Here is a 12,597-nt window from a genome sequence, read left to right on the forward strand (position 1 = left end):
AGTGTCACGCATTTTAGTCACTTTACAATTGAGTTACAAGTAACACAATATAAGTTAGAATATAAAATAGGTACTTATGTTATTAAGATGATGCTTATGAAGGGGTTGTAGACAGAAATTTGACTAGTTCCCACATTTAAAGTACCAAAGTAAGATGCCAAAATACCTAATTTCATGTTTTCATTTTTAGTTTTTGAAAGGTAATGTATCTTGAAATTCTGTTTTTTGGAACACTAGAACAAAACAGGCCGTTAAGTGAAACCAATATTCTTTCTTGACACGATTTATTGCTATAAAAAATAGTAATACACAAAAGCTGCCGGCTTTATAAAGGGTCAAAAATGAAAATAGTAGGAATAGTACTTTTATATCTTTAGCGCTTTGAAAACATCTACATATAGAGGGTATTATAAAATATCAAAGGTACGAGGTGGTAAAATACGGTTCCTTGCGTAGATACTACTTTTAATATTATTTTCAAAGGGATTTACCTAAGTATTTTGTTACGCCTTGCATATGTAGTTCGGTTGGAGTGTTCACTTCCTAGCGCGGGGCCGGTGTCGGGGCCTGGCGCGGGGCCGCGGACGAGGCCGGCGACGGCGCACGCGCGGCGCGCGGCTGCGCTCGAGCTGCGCCGCCACCAGCTCCGCCAGCGCGCCCTGCTGCGCCAGCATCGACAGGAACGTGCAGATAAACTCGTCGTAGTTGTGTGTCCGCCGGCAATCATCCACCTGGGCATGTTATTTGTATCTTTGTACAAAACAATTGCGATTTTTAGGCATTAAATATAAATATGGAAAGTAACAAACTGCAGAACGTAGTTCTGCCAGCGTAATACTGTCGTGGTTCCGGATTTATTATAACAGCATAACTAGGTAAGTACGAGTATTCTACATTATAAAAAGGAAGTAAAACATATTTTTAAATAGCGACTTTATACTTGAATTTTTTTGTATACTAAAACAATTCAAAATCTAATATTGATGAGCAACAATGGCAGTGGATAAAAGGTTTTTTTGACCTAAATAAATAGTTTAATAAAATCTTGACAAAAAAACTACATATATTTTATTACCTTACCTTATACATATCCCTCTTATCATTTTCGTCGTTCAGAGCCTGCTGACACGACTGCACCTCGGCGACAATGCTGCTCATGAGCGCGTTGAGCTCCGCGTGCGATAGCAACAGCTTGCGCAGCTTGTACGGCTGCTCCGAGCCCATCTCGCAACACATCAGTATGGGCGCTTCATTACTCTTCACTATCGCTGTAGTCGATGTTGGATAAATCTGGAATGTTGGCTCGAGTTGTAAAGTCAAAAATCAAATAAAATCAGACCTTAACAGGCACTTTTTCAAAGTAACCCTTATAAGTATTCATCAAAAATTCAAAGTATTGCTACACAAACAAAACACTTTTTTAAAAACAGCATTTTTCAGAGATCTTTTTACGTCATATTCTCATATACTTCATAAAGCTATAAACTACTCACATTTCGGAACGACCACTGCTGAGAAGAAATGCCGAAAGAATCTTATTTAAAAATCATGCCAGATGGGCTTATCAATATTGTTGTTTATATAGAAATCAAAAACTTACATCACCAATTATTTGATTATCTCTGCTTATTGTAAAAAACTTGACGATGGCACCTTGTTCTACTGAACTAGCTGCAATTAAAAATGAGGAATCTATGATGATTAATTTGTTGGTAAAAAAATTATATATGCAGTACTTTCTTAATGTTCTTCACTTATTACGGCAATATGGTGTTTGTAAATTTGCAGTTAATAATTTTACTTTCGTAGCAAATGTCAACTTTACAGTACAGCACTATTGAGGAGTTCCTGGACTCAGATAATCTATGTCAGCAGAAGAAACCGGGAAAACATAGGACAAAATTTTACTTCAATTAAAAATATATTTCAGTTCCCACCCAAAAGTAAGCTGTTGTCTTGCTGCGGCCGGTCTGTAGCACCAATCTCGATTGTGATTGGCTGTGTATAGTCCAAGTCGTACATCTGTACTTGCGCCGATTCCAGTGAAGACAGCATGTTTTCTTCACTTATTTGGACCATGTTTTCTCCTAACAGATTTTGGTTTGGTGTTTGAATGAGCTCCCCTTGTTCTGTAAATATAAATGTTGATATAAAATTTTCTATATCAACTTAGTTAGGGCCAGCAAAAAGCATAAAATTATAAAACAAGAAGTAAAAATTTAAGAGTGAACTATAATACTCTTACACTATAACACTATAGAAATAAATATTTCATAAAAAATACCATTGTATTCCCTTTTAGCTAATAGGTGGCGTAAATGTTTTCCAATTTTAGACATAGCCTCCTTAACTCTCTTCTGGTTAAGCTCAATAGCATTAAGTTTTTGTGTTAAAGCTATTCTTCTGTCAGGAACTACAGCCATTAAATTAAACCTGCAAATGCAACTTATTAAGTGTTTTTCAAAAACATTGAAACATTTTTTCTGGAAAATATTATTTTATAGATTGATATAGAATTTCAAGATATTATTATGTCTGTTTTACCTAATGTCATGTACTTGTTCCCCAGCATCCCTGCCAAGTCTTTCTGCCATAACTCTCCTAAATTTGTCTGTCCAGTCTTCATCAACTGCCCAGGGGCCATGGTCAGTGGGGTATGGCTTTAGGCCGTCCAGTTCAAACAGATGACCATTTATAGGCACAAAACTGACAAAGTGGTAAGCTTCACCTGAGTGATAGAGAGGAGAGAGTGAGAAAGTATCACATTTTTTGTTGTCCCCATTATATTTGGGGACAATAAAAATTTAGAGAGCATTACACTGTAGATAACAGTAAAAGGCAATGCAAATCTAGGTATATTGTAAAGTAAATATACAGTAAAGTCAAATAAATGTGCCAAACTTGTAACTAAATGATTAATCTTATGGCAAATAGCAAGTGTTAAAATACAAAGTAGACATTAAATGTTTTTCAAAACATTATGTTTTACTTATTTGGAATAAAATTAACTTAATACTTAATTAGATCAAATGAATTTAAATAAATATAAATAATAAATATATTAGCACAAATCACACAGATTAAGCTAGCCCCAAAGTAAGTTCGAGACTTGTGTTATGGGATACTAACTCAAAGATACTTCTATTTTATAACAAATACATATATAGATAAACATCTAAGACCCGGGCCAATCAGAAAAAGACCACTCGGTTCAGAGGCAAGCACTTTACCACTGCGCCACCAAGGTCGTCAAATTTAAATGTATTCAATGTGTATTGCATGTTTAACAAGTTATTTTTCTTTCTTGAATTAAAAAATACAAACCGGTGAATCGGCCAGTGGAGACACCAGCATTCTTATCAGTTTTTTTACGAGCCTGTGGAATGGCATGTGAGTTATGAGCACAGGCTAGTTCGGGGGTGTTGCCTATTGCCCATCCTTTGTTCTCTGGATTCATCCCTACAGTATGATGCTGTAAAAGAATGCTCAAGACTCAGAACTTTACTTTTTTAAGTGCAAGAAAATATAAATCAATAGTCAAGTCTTTGAAAGTTGTGTATTATTTGGTAATTACATTAGAAAATGTATGCAATGCCAGCCCTTATATAAGAACTACTACAAGAAATGTGAACTATTTGTCTTACCTTCAATCTACTCAATGTTTCACCAAGATGCAAATTGGGACAATTCAATAATATAGACAGCAAAGCATGAGTTGCACAGCTATTAGGCACCATTTGCTGCGCAAAGAATATATTGTTGATAGTCTCTTCATCGCGAACAAAGCTCTCTATTTGCTCTACAAACTTTCGACGAGACCTCCTCTCTTCTATCCATCTAAATAGAAATATAAAACCATACACTGGACTTTCCAAAGGCTTGTGCAAATCGTAAATCTCTTCAACTTGAACTCCTTTGACTCCAAAGTCTTCAAGCAATAATGTAAAAAGACCTGGATCACTTTCCAACTCCAACCATCCTTCCGTAAGACTGTTTAACTCTACTGGCATGTTTTTCATATATCCTGATGCTAACCGTAAGGAAATGGAGAGATACTTCGAGTTTCGACAATATTGAAGAATCCTTTTTGTTTACAAATTTTTCTACGGGCAAGCAAGCATCTTGTCATCTTGGCATTTCACTCGATGTCAAGTGTCAAGATGACATAACAAAGTCAACAAGCTTTTTTTTTATTCCGGAGGCGAAGATTAAAGATTGTGCTGCCTAATTACTAACTATCTTTTACCAAGTCTATCTAAATCAATCGAAGTTCGTTCCAGAAAAAACAAACCCAACATTTTTTAAATTACTGGTCATCGAAATGACGTCATATCATAATAATTTTAGTTGTAAACAGCAGGAATGCGACCACGACGACGACTCGCAACGATGACGTCCTTATCGAGCCAGATAATTATTTTAGGTAGGTAGAGTTAGGTCTGGGTGTTTTGTTTTTTAGTGCGGACTGCGGAGGTCCATACTTGGCTATCCGTCGATTTCCTTTCCTTTTGTTTATGAACATCAATGACATATTGGATGGATACTTACTTGCGCTAGTATATCCGGTAAGTTGTATTTTTAAAATTTAATTTTTTACCACTTATACCGGTTTTCTTCAATACCTACTCTTAAGCATCCAAAAAGTAAATACTTAACACAATCCTAGCGAGGCTTAGCTTGGTCAAACAGGCTGTTTCTATTGAGTAGGTAAGTAGTACCTACTCACTTCTAGATCAAATGACACCAAACACAAAATCAGTCTCTAAAAATAAAAATGTTGTCTATTTACGTACTAACGACAGTAATTATCTAGGCATACCTAAATTAGAATGTAAATAGCTCTCTTAATACTTACTTAGTACTTAATATAGTGTAGTGTACCATCTTTTCGGAGTAGGTATGGGCAGATAATAAAATAATATAACTTTATTAAGTATTTAACAACATTTATTTTGTATGTACAATCTTAACTTCCTTTAGTTTGTACAATGTACAAATAATAAATGCACAACTTCAGCATTGTAAAATTCTAAACAAAACTTGCAGGCACGCACAATAAGAATCGGTTGTTACAATGTTAGCAAAAGCACACGTAATTATTTTAATATTCTAGGTATTGGTCCCATTAATATTTTGTGTAACAAAGCTCAAGTTTTTCTGATTTCTGTCATTTTCGCGTTTAGGCCAATGACACGGGGAATTATCGCCCTACAGATACACACATATCACGTTTACATGACTTGCTAAGAATGATTTGTGGTTGTTTTAAAAAATACTGACAAGATTTTCGTTGGATAACGATCTTCAAATCAACTGCAGTCGACACGCATGGCTGCTTGTATTGTCAATATTATGGACAGAAAACAAAAAGGGACAAGGTATTTTATCAATTAAGCCGAAACTATATTTGCCATTAGCGGATTGGAATGATGACAATATTGTAATACAATATTATTTATGTTTTTATGCATTTAACATTCATATTTAAAATGATAGGAAATGTTTGTTGAATAAAATTAATGGTACATGAGATCATATGATGACTCGCCACGTTATAGGTCGTAATAAGATTTATTTTCACTAAGTATCTAATTCAAGTTGTGCAATCAAAATGTGTACAAATTACAAATACACTTGTCCCTCCGAATATGTTGCTTACGACTAGAATAATTATAAAACTGAACGGAATCTTCATATCTTACGTCAATGCAATGATATAGTACAAAACAAGAACTTTCTAACATCATATCATTGTCTTACATCAAATGAGTTCCATATTCCCTACACAGCGAAGTCGTAAATATAACTTCATATTAGTTACATTAGTAGGTATAGGCTAAGCATTTCTAATATCCAGTTTTTAAATTAATTGATTTACAAATCACTTAACCATCAACATACTTAATGCAAGAGTACTTGCATGAACACTCGCGGGCCGGGCGGAAGATTTCATAAACTATATTATCTTTAACATTTAACGAGTGTGCTGGTATTTAGTGTTAGGATAAATACATCTAATTAGAATGGCACAGTGCTTCTACCCTTCTAGAATATTGCTTCTAAACAGTGTATTAGATAATATAATCAATCAGTTATTTTCATATGCTATTAAAGCAAAGGTGTCTGGAACAAACAATAATTGGAAGAGATTTTTTTTTAACTTACATAGCAAAACTTTATACAGAACTCAATTGTTATGTACAGGTAGGTATGACAAGTAACTAAATATTACAACTTTCATAATATCACATAAGTACAATCGCTTCTATTCCTCCATGCTACTATACTACTAACCTATATAAATAAAATAATAAATCGTTTCATGTGTGGATATGTATAGGTACAAATATAACGGGGATTCGTTATAAAATTGTACTTAGTCCTTTTAAACTAACTAGGTTCATCACATGAAACAGCAGTCGATTTAAAGTGACACAGGTTGCCAGCCGAGATTTCATCTGATGGCATGTGTAGGGTTGTAAGGTGGGGGTGGGGTTTTGGGGACTTGGGTTCTGTGGACGGGGGCGATGACGGTGTGCGGGGGGATGGTGGGGGGAGCGTCGTCGAGCTGGCCGGGGATGGGCGGCGCGGGGTCGTGGCGCGCGCTGCTGGTGGGCTGCAGCAGCCGCGCGGGGTTCAGCTTGATGGCGTCGTCGTAGGTCGGAGGCGCGCCTGCCACCGTGTCGTAGTCGGGCGGCTTTTGTTGCATGCTCTCGTCGTCTGGCATTGATATTACGTGGATGGGGTCGTCGATCTGTAACCATAGAGAAAACACATTATGCATGACTTTTGCATTTTACTTACTGATATCTAGATCGATTTTATGACTATATATATATGACTGACACTACCGGTAGATATACTTTCAGGTTTATGTAATATAGAAAACTTATTTATTACAGTAACTAACTACTGAGACTATAACTAGGTACTTAATTATTTTTAATTGATTCTAAAAAAGATAATATACTTAACTAGAAATCTAATTTAAAAGTAATTTATAGCCGGTTCCGTTGTTCTTTGCTATACCTAGGTATATTGATTCTTAGTTGTTGTACAAAGTGGGTCAAGTCAAGATCTGAATAATCTGAATAATCTGAATAATGGAATAAAATATGTACTCGTAATGCCATATTTCAGCTATGTATTTAAACAGTCCAGTGGTAAAAGAGCACTGCCCCAGTGAAGTAGGGTCATGGGTTCGAATCGCCAAAGTAGAGTAGGTACTGCTGGGTGCTGGTGTATCACCATCGATATAGGTAGATATAATGATGTGTGTCACAAATGAATCCCCATTCTACTAATATTATAAAGGCGAGAGTTTATGATCGTTATTTCTTCACGCATAAAAGGCTGGGCCAATTTTTATGAAATTTGGTATTGAGGATAAACATATAGGGTACTTTACGATTCCCATAGGATTTGGTCAGTCTGATAGCGCATTATAAAGTAGATGACGGTAATGAAAATTTTTCTTCAAATAATTAGGTACACGGGTAACACCGCGGGGTGCAGCTAGTAAGATATAAAAGCCAACCTGATGTGTATCAGGCGATGCCCTGTCATGCTGAGGTTGCCTGGCGGGCGACTGCAGCCAGCAGCACATGGCGGCACAGATGAGTAGCGCACCGGCGACGATGCAGGCAACACCCACATAGCGCACCGGCTCCGCGTAGTCCTCCGCCAGGCCTAGCCAGTTGATCAGTGCGCCTGCGCACAGTAACACCATGCCATATCTGTACGGCCTCTGCGACTGTCTGCCTTCGTCTAGCGACATGCCTGGAAATTTGAAAATGTTCATATTTAATTAAATGTCACAGATAATTCAAGACAGAAAACAAATTTAGAGGAGGCCTTCCAGTGGGATACCTAAACAAAAACTTTAAAAAACTTTTTATTAAAAATTACTTAAGCATAGGTTGTTGTACGTATCGTCGATTAAATGAAATACAAAAAAATGACAATCGAGGTAATTTAATCTGGTAATAAATTTGTTTTTGTCTTTATACTAATTTAAAAAATGCTATGACAGCGAGGCCACAATACGCTCGTAAGAATGCCTATGCCTATAGGTACGTATATATTGAACTGACTCTAATAATAGAAGGTCTAGGCAATGTCGTCCGCTCAGTTAATTACCAGATCTAATTATTATTATGCATTATATAAACAGCAATATCATCTAGGTATCTTGTAATTTCATTATATAACCACACCATTAATCCAGGAATTCACACGGAACATCATCGAACGAAATTAACCCAATCTTCGTGACTGTAGGTATATTTCGGATGAGGCTATTCTACAAACTAGTTAAAATGAACATCATACGTGGAAAGTGGACATTACTCTGGTACAAAGTAGGCCAATGGCTCATAACGGGACTCATTCACAACCCGGCGCTAAAACGAAAGTTGGGAAAGTTGCAATTAGATGATACATAGGTAATTTGGACAGTCATTGAGTCAAACTTAAAGTTAAGTTAAAATTACATTCACTATTTGGAACTTTTTATAGGTGCTGTCATTATATTACTTGCAAATTGCAGAAATAATTTACTTGTAATTGTAATAATAAATATGTCAGATGAGTCGTTCGCGGCGATAAAGGAGTATTCCTTGGATTAAGGTGGAGGAATCATTTCGAGGTTCGAAGATGTTTGGTCGCTGATCGAGGTCGGTCGAAAACAATGGTCTCTCAAGATATGTAGGTCAAGTTTGCGAGGCGCGTGCGGTCGAGTGGCGGCGGCTCCACGTCACGGATTCGGAAAATCACAGAAAAACATTACTTACAATGTAAATGGGAACATCTGTGAGAATTGATATTTTTTTATTCTTGCTGTTTCACTAAATATTTTTTTAATAAACTGAATTAGGAATGGATGTATGGATATTATGAAGAAACTTTTATCCATATCTATACTAATGTTATAAAGAGAAAAGATTCTTATTTTTGTTGGTAATGAACAAACTCACAAACTACTAGACCGATTTTGATGAAATTTTGCATTGACATAGACGAAACGGTTAGAAGTACCATAGGCTACTTTTTTATTAGGGATTTTCCCCGAGTGAAGACGGGACGAACCTCTTGTAAATTTATAACTTACAACCGAGCGGCGTTCTTCCAGGAAGTGTCCAGTAATAAACAGAAAAAGCCATTTTACAAACATTTAAATTACGTTACAATATTAAATATTCACTGATTGGCTAATAGATAGCGAAGAAAATTTGAATTTCTAATTAGGCCAACAAACACCATGTCTACTGCTTCTCAATATTTCACTAAATAGAAAAATATGAGGAAATGAGAGATCTTAAGATGAACGTTATCTTATCAGGTATATCGATAACCGATAGCAGGTCATGTGTAACATTGTTTATGCAGATAAAATGTTTAGAAAATCCTAACATTGTGCTAAAAATAAAGATGAACTATTGTGAGAAAGTAGAAATGGAAATGCTCACATGATTATGGGAAAGTACACTCATCAAAAGAGGTGATTTTGTTCTAAAGCAAGTAATTTACCGGTCAGACTGGACATTTATAATTACATAATCGATTCTCAAATATCACCTTACAGTAAAGAAATTATAGGTCACCCATTAACTCGGCAACACCTCGCGGTCCGCGCAGGTTTCAGCGATTATAAAGATCGACAGATTTAATCCAGGTTTAACAAAACCAGTGCAAATTGGCCTATGACATTTCTAAGCAGCCCACGCTCACACGTCCCACAGTGAGGCTTCGCTATGTAAGGCGATAATATCCGCTAAATGGATTACTGGTCTCTGTTCCTGATATAGTAATGTCACTAGTATTCGAATAAAAAAGGATTATTGTATAATTAAATTAATTATATTACATATTAAGCAAAAACAGCTACAAAGCAAAAGCAGCGATGTAAATATCGACAAGCGAAATTTTATTTTCGTAGCACACCACTACAAATAGCTACGAATTGGATCCTGCATTGGAGCGCTACGATATAACCCCGTTTCGTAGCTTGCTACGACTGTTTGAAACATAAAAAACAATGCGCCCAAAAAAAACACATGAACTGAATTGTTTATTACTTATGAGAGATAATTTAAATAAAATTTACAGTACTTAACTAGGTAGTTAAGTACAGTATATTATATAGGTATATAATATCACGAGGACGACAGGCCTGTCTTAATAGAGTTATGCAATTAACACTCATGAAGAAAATCGACAGTCATTCTGGTTTCCTGACCCACATTCGTGATCACAATAGCAGATACAGGATATCGTCTAATTACCGGTAGATTATGAAAAGTGGCTGTGACGCAGCAATTTCAGAATAACGCAACTACGGACATGACTAGATTATATATATATTACGTTGTGTATTTCAAGGTAGGCAACTTTATTTAAATTCAATTAAATGTGAACAATAAAATATAATACGAATTAAAAATATGTATTTTTATGTAAAATATCACTGAAGTACCTAATTAGGTAGGTAAATTAGGTGTAACTTGTACCGGTACTTGTGTTGGGTGATGTCGTACTTGTACAGTGTAAATAGTACTTGTACTGTATGTATAGTATAGCCTTTGAAAATGCAAACAAAACATCACAAGAACGGCCAGATTTTCAATGATAAATAATCCCATTGTTCCATACAAATTACATAACGAATGATGATGCAACACAATTCTTGGCAATTGTTTAGAAACGAAATCAAAGAATACTCATAATTACCAAGAGGTTCAACAGATACTTTCCCTCGATGCTTCATGACCAAACATTTATTTGTTTTCTAAATGCACTTAGACATATATATGTGTGTTCGTCACCGCAGTACAATCCTAATAATCAATCCTCCTTTATCTTGTCACAATCAATAATCTATTGTTTTCTTTTAACATATGTCATGCAAATATCAAATAGTATGTAATAAAATATGGGAATTGAAGGCGTTATTCTTTGCACATCCAATGTTTTTCAGGGGGTTTTCTAGACTTAACTGGGAAAGAAACCCCATACAAGCCTGTAATGCGTATTTTTCTGGTACTTTCTGATAAACATTTATAATAAACAATATTTTTCTGAAACCTTTTCATTTGCAATAAAATCATACTTCATTGATACACAATTAATTTCCTAGTTTAAGGTAAGAACTGTAAACCGACTCAAAACAAAAGTCCCTTGTATTAAGTGACATGTTAATACCAGTAAACTCAACCACATCACACGGATACAGTTACCATAGGTACGTAGTGGTTTTACAACGAGGTCGTTTAGCTTTAGCTACTAAGTAGCTAGCATTACAGACAAAAGTACACTAATATTTTTTCTGATTCTATAATATCTGTGGTAGTAAATATCTGCTGTGAGGCTGTGACGCGTCGACAAACTAGAACCACAGTATAATAAAGAGTACTGCTAGAACAGAAATTTGCATAAAAATAAAGGCTTCCCTATGAGATTAGTCTGCTGACAATGGACACATAACAAAGAACAAAGTTCAATTTAATTTTTAGTTACCATGCATTTTCAATTACCATATCACGTTATACAGGTGTAAATTATGGTCATAAATACACAGAAATCAGAAAAGTATTAGAGTTTGACAAGGTTTGGAAAATTAAAAAGAAGTATATCAAGTCTCTTATATAAATATAATAATTACTTTTGCGCATTTTCTTTTCATAGAAGTACAATATGTACATTTTACATTCAAAAGATATTTGTATTTTATTACTGTCGTGTATCGTAGGTATAATATTTGCCACAAAGTAGTTTTGTGCAGTTCTTACTAAAAACGTTGTTCTGATCTAGCAATACACTACTTAATTCTGATCATATTTCATGAACAGATGAACACTGACTTCAACTGTAATCATAGTTATCTTTGAACTTAGAACTTAGATACTACTCAATATACGATTCATGTATAGGTTCTTGTTCGTTGAAACGATCTTTCGAAGAAAAGAAAGAAACAAAAATAAAATTCAAATTAAAACAGCGTGCTTAATTAACAACATCGTTTTAATTATTTATGCCGATTTATGTAATAATATGACATAGACATGGTTCCGCGTGTCGGTAGAAGGTACCGAGGAAACCAGTTCTGTGAACTTGAAATGAAATTAACAGTTTGAAGCTACGATGTTGCTGACAGGCTGATTATTAGTTAAAAACCGGTCAAGTGCGGTCAAGTGCGAGTTGAACTCGCGAGAAGAAGATTACGTACAGCCGACGCGAATGCATGAACATTGAATAGTTTGTTTGGGTGCTTTTATTTACCTCAATGAAGAATCGGCAATGTATGCCGAATCCGGCAAAGTTTGACAAAATTTTGGTGGATTCGGAGTATATTGCCTTTCGCGTATCGTGTGGAGCCGGCATTATAGGTTTTCCTGTAATCTACTAGCAATGAATTAAATTTTGTATTTTTTTCTCAAAATGTTAGGTCTCAGTAATTTCGGAGATCAGGGGGCGTCGCTATCAATGCCAGGGAGTATTAGTAGACAGACACACGAGTAATCATATAAAGATTCCGTTTTTTGATATTTTATTGTACGGAAACCTAAGGTATATTACTTCTTTACATAGAACTTTTTTAAA

The 12,597-nt window shown here is 35.4% G+C and overlaps 2 protein-coding genes across 6 annotated transcripts in view; both read right to left on the minus strand.

Moving 5' to 3' along the window:
• Positions 1-253: 253 nt before the first annotated feature.
• caly (calypso) lies at positions 254-4,136 on the minus strand. The gene is made up of 8 exons (XM_053753042.1): positions 3,645-4,136; positions 3,325-3,472; positions 2,545-2,728; positions 2,285-2,433; positions 1,938-2,129; positions 1,601-1,671; positions 1,081-1,290; positions 254-731 (listed from the first exon to the last, which is right to left on the minus strand). The coding sequence occupies exons 1-8, from the start codon at positions 4,017-4,019 to the stop codon at positions 537-539; spliced, it is 1,524 nt and encodes a 507-aa protein (XP_053609017.1). The 5' UTR covers positions 4,020-4,136; the 3' UTR covers positions 254-536.
• A 789-nt stretch (positions 4,137-4,925) lies between these two features.
• Positions 4,926-12,597, minus strand: part of LOC128674552 (uncharacterized) — a 55,109-nt gene continuing 47,437 nt past the window's right edge. For 4 of the 5 annotated variants that reach the window (XM_053753170.2, XM_053753168.1, XM_053753169.1 and 1 more), the window contains 2 exons: positions 7,538-7,779; positions 4,926-6,754 (listed from right to left, as the gene is read on the minus strand). In XM_053753170.2, the coding sequence (XP_053609145.1) occupies positions 6,455-6,754; positions 7,538-7,779 (542 nt within the window). In that variant the 3' untranslated portion in view covers positions 4,926-6,454. Of the gene's footprint in view, positions 6,755-7,537; positions 7,780-9,109; positions 9,177-12,597 lie in introns of those variants that run through there. The other variant, XM_053753172.1, reaches the window with a different exon arrangement.

Source organism: Plodia interpunctella, chromosome 13 (assembly GCF_027563975.2).
Source record: "Plodia interpunctella isolate USDA-ARS_2022_Savannah chromosome 13, ilPloInte3.2, whole genome shotgun sequence".
NCBI lineage: Eukaryota > Metazoa > Arthropoda > Insecta > Lepidoptera > Pyralidae > Plodia > Plodia interpunctella.